This window comes from Nycticebus coucang, chromosome 5 (assembly GCF_027406575.1).
Source record: "Nycticebus coucang isolate mNycCou1 chromosome 5, mNycCou1.pri, whole genome shotgun sequence".
In the NCBI taxonomy this organism is placed as follows: domain Eukaryota; kingdom Metazoa; phylum Chordata; class Mammalia; order Primates; family Lorisidae; genus Nycticebus; species Nycticebus coucang.
The window spans coordinates 78,249,712-78,268,124 of NC_069784.1; the positions used below are offsets into that span (position 1 = coordinate 78,249,712).

Genomic DNA, 18,413 nt, shown 5'->3' on the forward strand with positions numbered 1-18,413 from the left:
AGTAAAAATTCAAGTTTTATTTCTGGTTACCATAGCATAAGCTAATCGATTATGACTAATGCAGGATTTACAATCACATCTTGGTGCTGTCACTTGCTATTTTTGGCCTCCACTTTCTTTTTTTTTAATATATATATATTTTTTTATTAAATCATAACTGTATACATTGATATGATCATGGGGCATCATACACTCACTTCATAAAGCATTTGACACATTTTTATCACAGTGGTTAACATAGCCTTTCCAGCGTTATCTCAGTTACTGTGCCAAAACATTTACATTCTACATTTACCAAGTTTCGCAAATACCCCTGTAATATGCACCACAGGTGTGATCCCACCGATCCCCCTCCCTCTACCCCCCCCTTTCCCACTTCCCCCTATTGTTAAGTTGTAGCTGGCTTATAGCTTTCATGTGAGAGTCCCAAATTAGTTTCATAGTAGGGCTGTGTACATTGCGTACTTTTTCTTCCATTCTTGGGATACTTTACTAAGAAGAGTATGTTCCAGCTCCATCCATGTAAACATGAAAGAGGTAAAGTCTCCATCTTTCTTTAAGGCTGCATAGTATTCCATGGTATACATATACCACAATTTATTAATCCATTCGTGGATCGATGGGCACTTGGGCTTTTTCCATGATTTAGCTATTATGAATTGGGCTGCAATAAACATTCTGGTACAAATATCTTTGTTATGTTGTGATTTTTGGTCTTCTGGGTATATGCCCAGCAGAGGAATTACAGGATTGAATGGCAGATCTATTTTTAGATCTCTGAGTGTTCTCCATATATCTTTCCAAAAGGAATGTATTAATTTGCATTCCCACCAGCAGTGCAGAAGTGTTCCCTTTTCTCCGCATCCACGCCAACATCTCTGGTCTTGAGATTTTGTGATATAGGCTAGTCTCATTGGAGTTAGATGATATCTCAAAGTAGTTTTGATTTGCATTTCTCTGATGATTAAAGATGATGAGCATTTTTTCATATGTCTGAAGGCCGTGCGCCTGTCTTCTTCAGAGAAGTTTCTCTTCAAATCCCTTGCCCAGCCTGCGATGGGATCCCTTGTTTTTTTCTTGCTGATGCGTTTGAGTTCTCTGTGGATTCTGGTTATTAAACCTTTGTCAGAGATATACCCTGCAAATATCTTCTCCCATTCTGAGGGCTGTCTGCTTGCTCTGCTTACTGTGTTCTTAGCTGTGCAGAAGCTTTTTAGTTTGATCAAGTCCCAGTAGTGTATTTTTGAAGCTGCTTCAATTGCCCAGGGGGTTCTCCTCATGAAATACTCACCCAGACCAATTTCTTCAAGGGTTTTCCCTGCATTCTCCTCTAGTATTTTTATAGTTTCATGTCTTAAGTTTAAATCTTTAATCCAGTGAAAGTCTATCTTAGTTAATGGTGAATGGTGTGGGTCCAATTTCAGTCTTCTGCAGGTTGCCAGCCAGTTCACCCAGCACCATTTGTTAAATAGGGAATCTTTTCCCCACTGAATGTTTTTAATTGGCTTGTCAAAAATCAAATAGCGGTAAGTAGCTGGATTCATCTCTTGGTTCTCTATTCTGTTCCAGATATCTACTTCTCTGTTTTTGTGCCAATACCATGCTGTTTTGATCACTATCGATTTGTAGTAAAGTCTGAGGTCTGGTAGTGTGATTCCTCCTGTTTTGTTTTTATTTCTGAGTAATGTCTTGGCTATTCGAGGTTTTTTCTGATTCCATATAAAACGAAGTAATGTTTTTTCAAGATCTTTAAAATATGACAGTGGAGCTTTAATAGGGAGTGCGTTGAAATTATATATTGCTTTGGGTAGTATGGACATTTTGATAATGTTGATTCTTCCCAGCCATGAGCATGGTATGTTTTTCCATTTGTTAACATTTTCAGCTATTTCTTTTCTTAGAGTTTCATAGTTCTCTTTATAGAGATCTTTCACGTCTTTTGTTAGGTAAATTCCCAAATATTTCATCTTCTTTGGCACTACTGTGAATGGGATAGAGTCCTTAACTGCTTTTTCAATTTGACTGTTGTTGGTGTATATAAAGGCTACCGATTTATGGATGTTGATTTTGTAACCTGAGACGCTGCTGTATTCCTTGATCACTTCTAGGAGTTTTGTAGTAGAGTCCCTAGTGTTTTCCAGATACACAATCATATCATCTGCGAAGAGCGAGAGTTTGATCTCTTCTGACCCTATATGGATACCCTTGATCGCCTTCTCTTCCCTAAATGCGGTGGCTAAAACTTCCATTACAATGTTGAAAAGCAATGGAGACAATGGGCAGGCTTGTCTGGTTCCTGATCTGAGTGGAAATGATTCCAATTTAACTCCATTCAATATGATATTGGCTGTGGGTTTGCTGTAGATAGCCTCTATCAGTTTAAGAAAAGTCCCTTCTAGACCAATTTTCTTGAGTGTTCTGATCATGAAGGGATGCTGGATATTATCAAAAGCTTTTTCTGCATCAATTGAGAGAATCATATGGTCTTTGTTTTTTAATTTGTTTATGTGCTGAATTACATTTATAGATTTACGTATATTGAACCAGCCTTGAGACCCTGGGATAAAACCAACCTGGTCATGATGTATAATTTGTTTGATGTGTTGCTGGATTCTGTTTGTTAGGATCTTGTTGAATATTTTTGCATCTATATTCATTAGTGATATTGGTCTATAATTTTCTTTTCTTGTTGGGTCTTTTCCTGGTTTGGGGATCAGGGTGATGTTTGCTTCATAGAACGTGTTGGGTAGTCTTCCTTCTTTTTCTACATTTTGGAACAGGTTGAGTAATATAGGTACTAATTCCTCTTTAAAGGTTTGGTAGAATTCTGACGTGAAACCATCTGGTCCCGGGCTTTTCTTTTTTGGGAGGTTTTGTATGGTTGATGCTATTTCTGAACTTGATATGGGTCTGTTCAACATTTCCACTTGATTCTCGTTAAGTCTTGGAAGGTGGCGTGCTTCCAAGTATCGGTCTATTTCCTTCAGATTTTCATATTTCTGAGAATAAAGTTTCTTGTAATATTCACTAAGGATTTTTTGGATTTCTGATGAGTTTGTGGTTATTTCGTCTTTGTTGTTTCTGATTGATGAGATTAGAGATTTTACTCTTTTTTTCCTGATTAGGTTGGCCAGAGGTTTATCTATTTTATTGACCTTTTCAAAAAACCAGCTTTTTGATTTATTGATCTGTTGTATTATTCTTTTGTTTTCAATTTAATTTAATTCTGCTCTAATTTTGGTTATTTCTTTCCTTCTACTGGGTTTGGGGTTGGAATGTTCTTCCTTTTCCAGTTGCTTGAGATGTCCCATTAAGTTGTTAACTTCCTCTCTTTCCGTTCTCTTCCGGAAGGCTTGCAGTGCTATAAATTTCCCTCTTAGAACTGCCTTTGCAGTGTCCCAGAGGTTCTGATAGTTTTTGTCTTCATTGTCGTTTTGTTCCAAAAAATTGGCAATTTCTTTCTTAATCTCATCTCTGACCCAGCTATCATTCAGCATAAGGTTATTTAACTTCCATGTTTTTGTATGGGTATGCAGATTCCTGTTGTTACTCAATTCAAGTTTTATTCCATGATGGTCCGAGAAGATGCATGGAATAATTTCTATTCCTTTAAATTTACTGAGGTTAGACTTGTGACTTAAAATGTGGTCAATTTTGGAGTAATTTCCGTGGGCTGATGAGAAGTATGTGTATTCAGTTTTGTTGGGATGAAATGTTCTGTAGATGTCTGCTAAATCTAAATATTGGATGGTTAGGTTTAAATCTAAGATTTCTTTGCTCAGCTTCTTTCTGGAGGATCGATCCAACACTGCCAAGGGAGTGTTGAAATCTCCGACGATTATGGAGCTGGAGGAAATCAAGTTACTCATGTCTGTTAGAGTTTCTCTTATAAATTGAGGTGCATTCTGGTTGGGTGCATAGATATTAATAATTGAGATCTCATCATATTGAGTATTACCCTTAACAAATATGAAGTGACCATTCTTGTCCTTCCTTACTTTTGATGGTTTAAAGCCTACTGTATCTGCAAATAAAATTGCAACACCTGCTTTTTTCTGATTACCATTTGCCTGAAATATGGATGACCATCCTTTCACCCTGAGTCTGTATTTGTCTTTTAAGTTAAGATGTGACTCTTGTATGCAACAAATATCTGGCTTGAGTTTTTGTATCCAGTCAGCTAACCTATGCCTCTTTAGAGGACAGTTTAAGCCATTCACATTGATGGAGAGTATTGATAAGTCTGGTGGAATTTTGGGTATCGAGTTTTTCTTTTTTTTTTTTTTTTTGTAGAGACAGAGTCTCACTTTATGGCCCTCGGTAGAGTGCCGTGGCCTCACACAGCTCACAGCAACCTCCAACTCCTGGGCTTAAGCGATTCTCTTGCCTCAGCCTCCCGAGTAGCTGGGACTACAGGGGTATCGAGTTTTTCAAAGGTCCAGTGGACATTTTTAATCCTTTCGCCAGTGTGGAAGTTGGAGTTTGATAGTTTCTGAGTGAGTTTACTTTTGTGGTATAGGATTGGGTTGGTCATTGTGGAGGATAGGTCTGAGAACATCCTGAAGAGCTGGTTTACTTATGGCAAATTTTTTCAACATACGAATGTCATTGAAGTATTTAATTTCTCCATCATAGATGAAACTCAGTTTAGCTGGATACAAGATCCTGGGTTGAAAGTTTTTTTGCTTTAGGAGATTAAAAGTTGATGACCAGCCTCTTCTTGCTTGAAAAGTTTCAGCAGAGAGATCTGCAGTTATTCTAATATTCTTACCTTTGTACGTTATAGTTTTCTTTCGCCGGGCTGCTTTGAGAATCTTCTCTTTCATGTTAACTTTAGTGAAGCTAATTATGATATGTCTGGGAGATGGCTTATTGGGGTTGAATCGTGCTGGGGTTCTGAAGCTGTCTGCTATCTGAATTTCAGATTCTCTAGGCACGTCTGGAAAATTTTCTTTCATAATTTCATGTAGAAGGGCCTCTGTGTCCTTGGCAGTCACTTCATCATTCTCCAAAATTCCTATAACCCTTATGTTGTTTTTTTTTTCGAATTATCTGAGAGCTCTCTGAGTGAGTGATCCGTTTTTGCTCTCCATTTCTCTTCCTCTTTGAGAGATTGGGAGCGTTCAAAGACTTTATCTTCAATGTCAGAAATCCTTTCTTCTGCTTGCTCCATTCTGTTACTGAGGGATTCTACTGTATTTTTCATATCTTTGAGGGCTGTAAGTTCTTGCTTCAGTGTGTCTAAGTCTTTGGTGGTTTTGTCTTTAAATTCGTTAAATTCTTGAGACAGTTTTTGAATTTCTCCTCGAATTCCTAATTCCATTTTATTAATCTTGTCTGCAATCCAAATTCTGAATTCGATTTCTGACATCTCAGCCAGTTGTTTATGAATGGGATCTTCAATCACATCTGCCGTATCTTTTCTTAGGGGGGTTGATCTATTCTGGTTATTCATGTTACCAGAGTTTTTCCGCTGTTTCCGCCCCATGGTTATTTTACTCCCTTAGGTTTTTCCCCTGGGGTTTTATCGAGGGCCCGTACAGTGTTGTGGCCTGAGAAACTGGGGCCCTGTCTGGTGTGGTGGAGCAAAGTGGTTCTGCCTTGTTTTCAGCTGGTTTCTGTTCGATCCTATTGCAATTCTACTCTGGCTTGAAGTCTCAGCTGTGTGGAAAAATCAGCAATTAAGTCACCCCACCTGCCCACCTCTGTCCCCAGTTGGAAAAGGAGAATCAAACCTTCCTACAATCACACACCCAGGGCACCGCCTGAAAAGTCCTCAGTCTATTAGCCCAGTTCAAAAGGTCCAAATGAACTGTCTCAATCGGCACTTGTCTCAGGTGGGAGAGTTCAAGAGGTCTCTGGGAACTGGATCACAGGGGCCTGGTGACTCCTCTGACACGGCTCACCCCAGTGCAGCGTGGAGTCAGGAGGAGCCACCCAGCAAACAGAGCAGTCTAGGAAGGTTGACGTCTCCTTCCCCACTTTGCCCCTCCATCGGACCCAGTCACTGGTATCTCTGTAGATGGCTAACCCAGTTACCTGCAGTGAATAGACACTCCAGGGGTTTGTACCTGCCTGAATCGCAAGGAAGTCTGCCAGGCCCCCGCAGACTGCCGCTATCTAGCGGGAGGAGATGGGGCCTGACATCTTTGAGTGTTTGATGCAGGTGATGGGAAGGAGGTGTTCACTCAGGCTTAGCCCCGTCTCTGATGGATGCTGCTAACAGAACAGAACAGAACAGACAACTTTGCGGGGTTCTGTCTCTGTTCCTGTCGAAATCGCCTACAGAAGAGGGGCTGTTTTGAGTTCAAACGTCTTTGCTGCTGGAGATTTGCGTCCGAACACCTCTCTGGGTCGGCCCCGCCCTGGAAGCTTCCCGGGTTTGTGAGCCGTGTCAGGAAATCCCCCGCTCACCGGTGGCCTCCTCTGGTTGCCCAGGGAGACAGGGGGTGTGGCCTCAGAATATGCAGAAGTGAGTGTTCTGCCGTTAAAGAAAAAACGGCTGTTGATCTACCTCCAGGGAACTGCTGCTCTGGTGTGGGCACTCAGGCGACCCTTTTGTCCTCTGTCCCGCGCCCCAGAGTCAGCGCTGAGTGGCCGCAGTTTGTGCTGGGTCCACACCCCTCAAGAGATCCCCCAAGAATCAGAACTCTTGTGGAATGGGCCCCCAGACCCTGATTGGGAGTGGCGGGGGAGAAGCTAGAGTTTCATTCAGTTTTACGCAACACTACGGCCCGGGGAGGGCTCCTGCATTGCACCGCAGGGAAGTGCTGCCAAGGCTTGATTTCCCCTCAGCAGAGTGCCCTCTCCTCGCTCACGTGTCCCAGAGTCAGCGCTGACCTGGTCCAGCTCAGGCACTGTGCACTGCCCTCAAGAAATCACCCAAGGATCCGAACTCTTGGGGGATAGGCCCTCAGACCCCGAGTGAGAGTAGGGGTTCTCAGCTCTCAGCGGGGAAGCTAGAGTCTTATTCAGTCTTGTGCCTGCCCCGTGATGTTGCCCCGGGAGGGTTGCTGCACTGCACCGCAGGGAAGTGCCGCGAGGCGTGACTCCCCCTCAGCCCGGTGCCCTCTCCTCACTCGCGCGCCTCAGAGTCAATGCTGACCAGTCGCAACTCGGGGACTGTCCACTGCCCTTGAGAAATCAGCCAAGGATCCGAACTCCTGGGGGACAGGCCTCCAGACCTCAGTGGGCGGGAGGGGAGCGCCGGGAGGATTCCCAAGTTTTATTCAGTTTTATGCCTGGCAGGAGAACACCACGACACCCCAGTAGGGGAGGTAGGTCCAGTTTTTAGAAGGTCTCTCCTGTGGAGTGTAGTGGGAGGGCCTTTAATTTCTGCCCGCTTGTTTAATTGTGGGGCTCTTGAGCCGGTCTCATGGGGGAGGGGGACTCCCGTCGGCTTGGTGGTGGATTTTGTACCTTTTGTTTGCGTCCTTGTGATCACAACTTGCCTCAGCGGTGTTGATGTGCGTTCTTCAACCTTCTCTCTTGGTGAGGCTCAAGTCCATCAGGATACTTACTAAATTCCTGTCCCTTAACTCTCCTTCTGGATGGGAGCCTCTGTTGAAAGCTGGCTTCAGTCCGCCATCTTGTCTCCCCTTAAACTGTTTTACTTCTTTGATGATTAAGGTGTTAGATGTTATTTTGAAGAAACGTGAGTAATAAATTTTAATTCAGTATCACTAAATATTTATTCAATGTCATGATTGGGTCAAATATTGACCCAATATCATCAAATATGATCTTTATTCTATATTTATATCTTATAGAAACTAAAATTTTTAATTGAGGAAAGTAAAAGAGTCAGTTTTCATTTCATTTTACCAATATTAAATAACTTAAGGGTTTCATTTCTATAACTGACTCTTCTAAATTAACTTTATAAGAACTTTGTGATTATTCACTTATTTTTCTGTTCCATATCTAACATCTTACATTTCTAATTACATCAATGATATATATATATATATATATATATGTATATCTCACATTTTAGGATGTATTGTATAATTTTTCTGGAGGAATTTTGGTAAAAACTATCACTTTGTAGTGGAACAGCCTTGTTCACTGTCAGGCACAAGTGAATTCTACCAATGGCTGTATCACTTGATAGCTGTATGATTTTTGCCCAAAAGTGTCTTTTCTGCAAAATAATACTACTGGGATTTCTACAAAATAATACTACTGGGATTTCTTTGATTCAGTGTAAACATAGACACATATTGGGTGCTCACTCCATGGCAGCCACTCATCTGAGTGTTTTGCACAACCTAATATTTAATCTTTATTACAACTCTCTATAGTAGCCTCCCTGATCATCTTTTTTTCTAGAGATGAAATAACTCAGGCTGAGATTTTAAGCAACTGCTCAACTTTACACAGATGGCAAGGGACAGGGCAAAATGTAAACCCAGTCTGGCTTCAGAGCCTATGCTCACACCACTATTGTCCTCCACACATGTAAAACATCTAGTTTGATGCTTAACATCCATTAGGCATGTACATACTTATTATCCTTCTGGTTAGCATAAGTCATCAAAGATTTTAAATATATTAAGGATACTACTTCACAATAACTTTATTGCTCCAATAACTACATCATCAAATGGTTAAAATTCAGAATAAGAGAAATATTACAAACTAATGTGGTATCAAATAACAATTTTTCCTATTTTTTCCTAAATATAAATTTGCCTTATCCCTGTAATATTTTCTGAGTCCTAATTCCTAATAGTGAAAGGAATTGCTATTGTACTATGACTTCTTACTAGTTTTTAATAGATAATTTGTTACTAGTATAGTCACCTGACATGCATGTGTCAAAATACCTTTGATGAAGTATGAATTAGTAGCTGGAGAACTGGCTTATTAAGTGAGTTTAATTCATGAATACTTGTGCTGTGGGTACATGGTGTGAAATTTGGAAAGAAAGATAAATGTTCTTCATTTTAAAGTACTAGTTTCCTAAGGATGGAGGTTAGAGGGGGTTAGGTGGCAGGTGCTCCCTCTTTTTGTTCAATTTACCAAACCAGCAATAGAAAAGAAATTCTTTTGGAAACCAAGGTCACAGGTGACTCTCAGCTGATGGAAGAGTAGTGGTATTAGAGAGAAGGAAAGCTGGACAGGAATGAGGCAACTAGCTGAGACAGCTGGTGGAAGGTGAAATGGAAGGGATGTATTTTTAAATTATATTCTACATTTTATGGCCTAAATTATATGTTACAGTGTTATTCATTGATTAAGGGATTTGCATTGTTTTTGAAAGGTATCCTTCATAAATGTCAAGTACCTTCTAAAATACTATAATACACTTTCTTCTCACAAGTAAGATGAAGGAATTTGCAAATATTTAGGGCTATTAAATTTCTGAATGAATGGAGACAAATTTAATATAATTTTCCCAATGCCTAACTGCATAGTATAAGTCAATATAAAGGATTAATTACTCTGGAACCATGTGTAAAATTTTGGGGGATAATTTTCAGTACTTAAAGCATACTTGCAGTACTTAATTTTCAGTACTTAAGGGCTATACATACTTAACCCTTAAAATAATAAGTGAAGAAAAAAGGCAAAATCTTAGTTATATTATGTTAAATTCTGGCAGCAATATTAAGGCAATTTTGCTTGTATGGATTTATCTAAAAGGGAATACGCCAACTTTCATAGAAAAAGTAAGCATAAATCCCATGAACTTAAGTCTCTCTCTCTCTCTCTCTCTCACACACACACACACACACACACACACGTGCACACTCATACATAAAGGCACAGAAAACTGAAATTTTCTCTATCTTATAAGAATTGTGTGATTATTCTCTTTCTTTTTGCTAGGTGGTATTTTTGAATATGTGGAATCTGGCCCAATGGGAGCTGAGGAACTTGCATTCAGATTTGCTGTGAACACAATCAACAGAAACAGAACCTTGTTGCCCAATACTACCCTCACCTATGACACTCAGAAGATAAACCTCTATGACAGTTTTGAAGCGTCCAAGAAAGGTAATTGGTAGATATTTAACATTATGTTTTCTGGAATCCACATTTTTAGGTATTCTTAAAAGATGTATTACTTCCATCACATATTAATAAGTTGTTTGGAAAAATTGCATGCAAAGATTTATTTTCAAAATGGACATATATTTTATCTGAGAACATAAAGTTATATAATTTCCTACTACAAAAGTCTCTTTATAACATGAAATATAATTATATCTGTGATAGTTTTTTTGCCATTAATCCTTTGGTCTTATTATTAGCTATTCCTAATTTCAAAAACTCAGTAAAATAAATATTATGTATCAGTGGATTTTACCAAATTTTACCATCAATGGTAACATTTTTTATAAGCATTATCTGTTAATCCCCCTATATTATTTTATTACTCATCTCAATTTATTGACTACCTTGAAATCTGTGTGGTTCTATGTGACTTTATAAAGTCAGTCCAATTTTAAAATTTCACTGGAAAATTTTGAACAGCTATCACCTTGTGTATACTACATGCTTATTTTTTTTAACTACTTGGTATTTCTTCTTGTGACTTAAAATAAATGGCTAATGAGATAAAAACTGGATGATATATAAAGAAATAATTGTAACACTTATAAATCTTATTTATTTTATTGTGTTGTAACCATTTTAAATGTGAAGAATAAGAAAACAAATTTTTTTAGAATATGAATTTGATATTTAAATATGAAAGAAGGGATTAGAAGTAAACTATTATCAAAGCCTTTATTATAACCAAATAGCAGTCTTAATAGTGAATGTATTTGATAGATGTTTGCGCAATCTTATGTGGGTGATCTCTTCTTTTGAGTAACAGAAATTACATTTTTTAATGTAGATATTCTTTAAAGAGGGGTCTTACAAAACAATTGTTGTAACTTCACATTTTTAAATAATGCTTGCCTTTCTGTAATGCTAATATGGTTTTACTAGCTACCTTACAGTAATGGAAATGTATGTAATTATTTATAATTCTAGGTTGGTGCAATTTTTCTGTAAGCTCATTAATATTAATGGCAACTGACAAGGTACAATATTTCCCGAGATGAAAGGATCTTTCTTTTCCCCTAGCAGCTAACTAGTGTTTATCAAAGCCATATTCTGCATGCCCTTTGAATTTGTATCTTTATGAATACCAATAAGTTTCCATATTTCAGAACCATGTCTGGGTGATGAAAGGTTTTGAAGGCTGAAGAAAAGGTTAAAGGTGAAATACTAAATTTGTGAAATACTACATTTGTCATCATAATTGCAAAATTAGTCATTAACTGCAAGACAAGTGTGTCTGATTAGTGGCATAGTTCATGATTATTTCTATTAGGAAGAAGAAGCTCTGCCTCTAATGAAAACATTTTGACCAAAGAATATGGATATGAGTGCAGTACGGATAAAATAGTAATACATTTCATAATGGTGATTTCAAAGTAACAATGTTTTTAAAAAACAAAAAAATCCCACAGGTTAGAATGTTCTGACAACAAATGGAATACTCACCTAGTAATGCCCAAGAAAAAGTTCAAGGCTATAAAGTCATCTGGTATCCAAAATACCATAAGAAACTTATGAACTTTATCACTCATTAACCGAACTTTCAGGATTCAGAACTATCAGTTGACTTTGGCCTACAGCTAAAAAAGCTCAAATATGTGTTTAAGTAACTTTCTTTATGAATGTCATGGTTTGAACCTGATTTTGTGAAGTTCTTGTTTGTTGTGCTATTATTACTTAGAGGGCCCAACAATATGTAAAAAGAAAATACAAGGGAGAGAACAAAAATAATTTTTGAAACTCATCAACATTACAAGTAATGTTGTTAATGATTATGAAATAAACTTAATTTGTACATTCTTAAAATTTTAAAAATTATTTTTTAACATAAGAAAATAATACATTAGATGTAAATTTTGACATTTTCTCTAATTTTTTCTCTTATACTTTTAAGGTACTACTGTTTGATTAATTAATGAATTCTTTGATATTTGAAAATTGGATTATTGTTTGAATCATACAATATTTTTAAATGACTCCTTTGATAACTGAAAACTTTAATTCTTATTTGAAACACACCTAGGAACATTCTAAATAACATAAACAATGTTTTACACTATCTTGGTATATTATTTGTCAAAAACCTGGTGAAGAAAGTTCTTCTATCCTTGATGCATATGAATTAAAAAAGAAATCCTATGTTGTATGAAAAATTCTCGGGGCCAGACAGCCTTTCTACTGATTTAAAATTCAAATTCTTATATTTAAAATATAAGAATCTGTACATTCAAAAACAATTATTTAGATCATTCTGAATTTTTAAGGAATGTTTAATAAGTGGTTTTTTAACAACTAACATTTATTTAATTATTAAATATTTCCATACTGAAGAATTCATTTTCACATTGTATTTGATGCAAAAGAAACAAATAAATAAAACTCAGAGAAAACAGCAGAATGTCTTACACAGTAGAATTATAAATGATGTATTTTTGAGGAATTTAACATGAGCACCCAATTTATGCCTATCAATCAATAATAGTGTTTCTCTGTCCTATTTGTAGCATTGGATAAACCATTGCCTCTTAGAGAAGGCTATTCTATTTTTGAAAATTTCTTACTTAACTTCAGAATTTTTTTAACTTTAAACCGGATCAAAATTCATGAGAAGCTTCCAATCATTTGTCCTCATTCTTCCTTTGTCAGCCAAATTAAACAAGTGTAATCTTTTCTTTCACAAGCTATTTTTTTCAAATATTTAAAGATAATTTTCTTGTTTCCAATAATTATTCACTTTCTGGGTTCAAAATACCATTTGCTTCAGTTCACATTATAGAATTCAAGTCTTGAAACAATCTATTTTTATCGGAATACCTCTAGTTTGTTTATGCCTTTCTTAATTACAGCAATTATTATTGATATGTATAAAATTTCCTAGGAGTAACTACAAACTTTTAAAAATAGTTCAGAGCAACGGAAAAGACTTATAGCATCTAAAAACCAAATTATAAAGATGATTGAATATTTGCCTAGTCATTTTGGTGTTTTTCCTTCTCAATGAAATTAATCCAAATGAAATCCCGCCCCCCCACCCCAAATAAGATTCTATGTGGTTGGTTGTATGCATAACTTGACCTATATCGTCAGATATGCGTAAATATTTAGTGGTGCGTGGCCATAACTGAGTGGGGAGGGGGAGGACGAAATGGCTTCTTACTAAGAATTTGAAAAATGTAAAGAATAGTCAGTGAATTTGAGAAGCAACACTATTCTCTCATCCCCTTCAAATGAACTATTCTTCAAAATGAGTACTCTTTCACCCCCTTATATTAAAACTTTTCTCTCTTCTTTCCTCTCTCCCTCCCATGATATTATTTATAGAATTATTTGAACTTTCAGTTGCAGGAGTGTGGGTGAACTAGTTCCCTTGTAACAAACTAGATGTTCAGAATCAGACAAAAGGTGAAGTTAGTGAAACAGACGTTCTATTAAAGAAACACGAATCTTTCTTCAAGTTGATCCCTTTGGGTTTCCAATCGTAGTGTTATCTCTGTTGGCACCCTGGCATCTCTCCCTCATAATTGACGGATTCTGTCTCCTCTGCAGCCTGTGACCAGCTGTCCCTTGGCGTGGCTGCCATCTTCGGGCCTTCGCACAGCTCGTCGGCAAATGCGGTGCAGTCCATCTGCAATGCTTTGGGGGTTCCCCACATTCAGACCCGCTGGAAGCACCAGGTGTCAGACAACAAAGACTCTTTCTACGTCAGCCTCTACCCAGACTTCTCCTCACTCAGCCGTGCCATTCTAGACTTGGTGCAGTTTTTCAAGTGGAAAACCGTCACAGTGGTGTATGATGACAGCACTGGTAAGAAACTTCAGGAGCCTTTGGGGCTCTGTTTTAAATATACATAAAGTGCTGGTGGCACTCTGGATTCTTACTGCATTCTTGTTTGTTTTGTTTTGTTTTTTAATCAAGCCCTGGAAAGACATTTAGAATCAAACACTAATTTCACACATCTAAACAAATGACATCTAAATCACATACTTATTATCTGTATTTGAAAACAAGCACTTCTTTTCTGTGAAGGATCAGGTAGTTTAAACTATAAATTAGACAAACAATAGGAATAATATGACATATAGTAGTAAATTTATTCAAGAATTTTTCTACCAAGGCTGGTGGGTCAATGAAACTTGGCAAGAAGTTCAGAATTTTGCCTTAACGTTTGTTTAGCTGTTTATGTGCAAGGAATCTGTATGAAAAATAATAAACTCCATATCAGGCATGTTAAAATTTAAAGAGGTTTTTCCTCAAATGTGGAACAATATAATATCTATTGAAATGCTTTAATTTTTTTTATAACAACTTTTGTTTGTAGACATCAGTTAGGGACTTAGAAAATAGATTTTACTAAATGCTATTTATTTCTGTTTTAAAGGAATACTTCAGTGAATATTTGCTATCTAGAATATTTGCTATCTGTGCTGTCTTGTTCTATGTTGCAATTTTTGTATATGAATGGTTATCCTGAGTTATTAGTTGAAGACAAATCACAGAGAAATATAAGAAAATATAGCAAAACTGAAGTTTTAATTTCATTGGCAGTTATATCGATGAAGCAACTATATACTATTTTGCTTACTAGACAGTGATAATTGATTTTACTTCAAGGTTGTTTATCAATAATATAAATAGTGCTATTTAAGTTAGAATATAAAAACATTTTATTTCAGGACATTTTACTGTACCTTCATATTTGCATCAAAGTTGCCTTTGTCTACCTGATAATAAAATTGATTATCTGCAAATTGACAAATAGGCCTTCTTCCAGGAGAATAGGATGCTGGGAGTTAACAGATTGGAAAAACAATGAAAATAATATCAAAAACAAGTTCACTGCAATAAGAGTGAGTCTAAATATAAAATAAGAATGATTTTATTTTTCTTATTAAAAATGTGAAACATTTATAAATAATTTTAACTTAGAAATGCAGTATATCAATACAAGTCCTGAAAAATATCCTAAGCATCTTTTATATATATATAGAAAATATATTTATATTCTATAGAAATATATAAGCATGAATACACATTCATTGTGAATTCATGGGTATTTACTTCTCCATTCCTTCCTGATTTAAGGTAGGCCCGACAACATGTATCTTCACATGTGCATGCACACACCCATATCTAATTGTTGCACATGTAATATTATAATTTTATTACTGCATGTATATTAAAATTCCTCATAAGAGAGAAAAAATGGCAAATGTTCAAAATGTTTGTGAACATAGCACCTTCCTTCACTATTCCGTTTGTGTGTGTGACATCTTTATTTCACACATCTGGTTCCTGAGTTCTTGATTAAGGATATAATAGCATTTGTGATCATACCATACTGTAATTTAGTAAAGCTTCATGTATAATTGATCGATCCCTGCTTTAAATTATATTCTAAATTATATCATTGAGGCAAATTTAAATAGGGAAGTACATAGTTAATTACATATGCATACTTTTAATAGAGTTGTGACCTCAGCTTAAATTTGTTAAAAACATTAAATTATGATTTGAAGGAACCTTGCCATTCTCATTGCCTTGGAGGTAACATAGATACTAGGAAATTTCAAAGGTTTTTGATTATTTACATAGTAATGTTAACTTAGAAGAGTGAAATAATTATTCATAGAATTAGTGTATCTTAAAATCCTCTGAGGAAAAATACTTATTAATGTTCTATTTTATACAACATTTAATTCAGTGAATATTGATCGATAACCTGCTACATGCTAGGGACAGTTGTGTGTGATGATATGCAGTAAAGGAAACAAAAGTCGTAGCCTTTGTTGAGTTTCTATTCCCTTTGGACATGTGATTACTCATGTTTTTAATATTACTAGTAATGAGCTAATGGCAGGTGGTACTAGACATTTATTTTCTCTTTTAATTATAAATACTTTTTTGAGAACTCGAGTTGACTCCAGGCAAAAGAAGAGTCCCTTTGAAATGTATTCAGAAACATATAAAAGTAAACTTTTTGTCTTTTTGTTAAGGTTTACAAGTCTCAGGGTGAAATTTTAATGATAAAATTCAACAAAGACAATTTGTAAACTTGGCAAGTAAGCAAGATGAGAGGGAATGTGATTGTAGCGAGGACCAAGAACTGGAGTGGGAAAAACCCTACCTCATACCCAATGAGATAAACGTTATTGACTCTATTGGGGACTTACCTGCTGCTTCCCACGGGACACACGTGCCATTTTATTTACCTTTCCTTTCTTTCCTTTCCAAATTGATTTCTTATGTATGCTATTCCTCCCATTTACATTCATTTTTATTTTGTTATGTTGTCCAGTTTGATATATGATAATTATACTTTCATGAAGTCTTTGTTCTCACCCCCTAAAACAGATGGGATGATAGATGAAATATAGTGCTGGAGTCGGAGAAATTCATAAAATGCTATTAACAGGAGCTGTTTATTTTTTATGATAATTAGCATTTGTTGTTGTCATGGATGAACGCTTTAAAACCCTCTGAAAGTCTGTTAGAGCTCTGAGTGACGTCCAAAAATCAAGGAAAGGAATTGGCTTCAGAAACAAAACTGTGTTTCTGTCATTCATTTTGGAACATACGATTCATTTTAAATATATACTAAAAATAAGTCGGATAGCTGTCAGCTTGTAAGCAATTCCAGGATGAGTTGTGAATATTTGCTTTAAAATCCTTGTGTTTCATCTTTGTTTATAGATCAGCAGTCCATTGACAAAAAACTCTGGACTGGTAAATAGAAGCTTAGGATTCTAGTCCCATTTTTGGTGCTATAATTACTAGTACAACTTCAGAACAGACAAGAAGGGGATGGAACTGACTGAAGAAATGAGCTATAAAGTACTATGCATTGTGGTAGCTGCTATCATATAAACGATTTCATTTAATATTCAAAACAATTCCATGAGTCACAAGGGAAATAGGTTATCACCTCATCACTTCTGTTTCCTCTAGTCACTGGCCCTCCTGGCTCCAGCAGCCTAAGACAGAAATATGAAAGGACGTTTTCCTTCCTTGCTTTCTTCCTTCAGCTCCACAGTCAGGCTCTAATGGTTGTCAGTCTACATCCTTCAGATCTTGCCAGTCTGTTTCGTTTTTTTTTTTCCATCCTCAACAACTTCTTAGGTCAAAATCAACATGTCTGTCACCTGGATTCTTGGTTACAGCCTCCTAACTGGTCTCCCTATTTCAACTTTGCCTCCTGCTACTCCAGCCTGCAATTCTGATCCATTCCCCTCTGACCCTCTCAGTATCTTTCATTGCTCTGAAACTCAAAACTTCTAGGAAGCCTCATAATCTGATATGAGCTAGTTCTTGTATCTCTCCAATTACATTTGAATCTAAATCCACCACTTCTTTCCTTAAAATTAAGCCATTAAACTGCTTTTACTTGCTGAAAATACTATTCTGTTCACCTGAAAAGTTTTCATTCTGACCACACTCCTCCTGACCACTCAGCACACACACACATATGCATATTCACGTCTGCACACACACACTTGTGCGTACCATCTGGCTTAGATATCAGGAGGATAGTCTCCTCTAACGACTGCTCCCAAGTCCGGAATAAATTTCCCCAAATTCCCAAAGCGCTGTGGTCACTCCTGTAACCCTTACCCCGAGAACGCTCATCATCTTATGAATGGCTTGTCTTGTCTGTGTGTTTCCACCGGATCAAACACACGTCTGAGCAGGATGGACTCTAAAGCTGCTCCCCATTTCAGCACTAGCACTTAGAATATTGCCTGTTTCATGGAAGTACATTAATAAATATTTAAAGAATGGATGCTTGAAGAAGTTGTTACTACATGCGTTTTTTACACAAGGAAACTCCAGTGAGTTAAGTGACCTGCCCAAGATCAATTTAGTTAGGTAGTTTTTAAATTCTTACCACTGAACAGAATTAACAATAATTTTCAGATAAATTGTCATTATTTATTATAATTTTAAAAATGTTATAAGAAATTCAGAGTGAATTGTGTTTATGTCTGATTTCAACCACAATTAAACATATATTTGCTTTTTTGAATAATCATCTATCGAAGTCCTTCTGTACACCACATCCTACCCTAAGCAGCGGGAGCAGGATTATACACATAGGTAAAACTTTGACTCTCTCCTTAGGCTCAGACTGGAGTGAGTGGAGGAGCGTGGAGGGTGATCCAGGCACTGTTACAGTGTAACAAGTCAATAGAGAGGCAACAAAGGACATTTGGGGCTCAGGAGAGGAAGGGGCTTAAAGCTGCCTGGAGAGGACAAAGGAGAGTTTGGAACAAGACATTATCATGGATTATCATGAAGTATAAATGAAAATGCTCCAACTGGAAAAGGAGCCAAAGGGAGCAGCGAGTAGAAATGGCAGC

At 36.8% G+C, this 18,413-nt stretch overlaps 1 protein-coding gene across 5 annotated transcripts in view; it reads left to right on the forward strand.

Annotated features, from left to right (window-relative positions):
* The window catches only part of GRIK2 (glutamate ionotropic receptor kainate type subunit 2), a 735,964-nt gene that overhangs the window by 240,290 nt on the left and 477,261 nt on the right, over positions 1-18,413 (forward strand). For all 5 annotated transcript variants that reach the window (XM_053592072.1, XM_053592073.1, XM_053592074.1 and 2 more), the window contains 2 exons: positions 9,835-10,002; positions 13,606-13,863. In XM_053592072.1, coding sequence (XP_053448047.1) covers positions 9,835-10,002; positions 13,606-13,863 — 426 coding nt within the window. The remainder of the gene's footprint in view (positions 1-9,834; positions 10,003-13,605; positions 13,864-18,413) is intronic.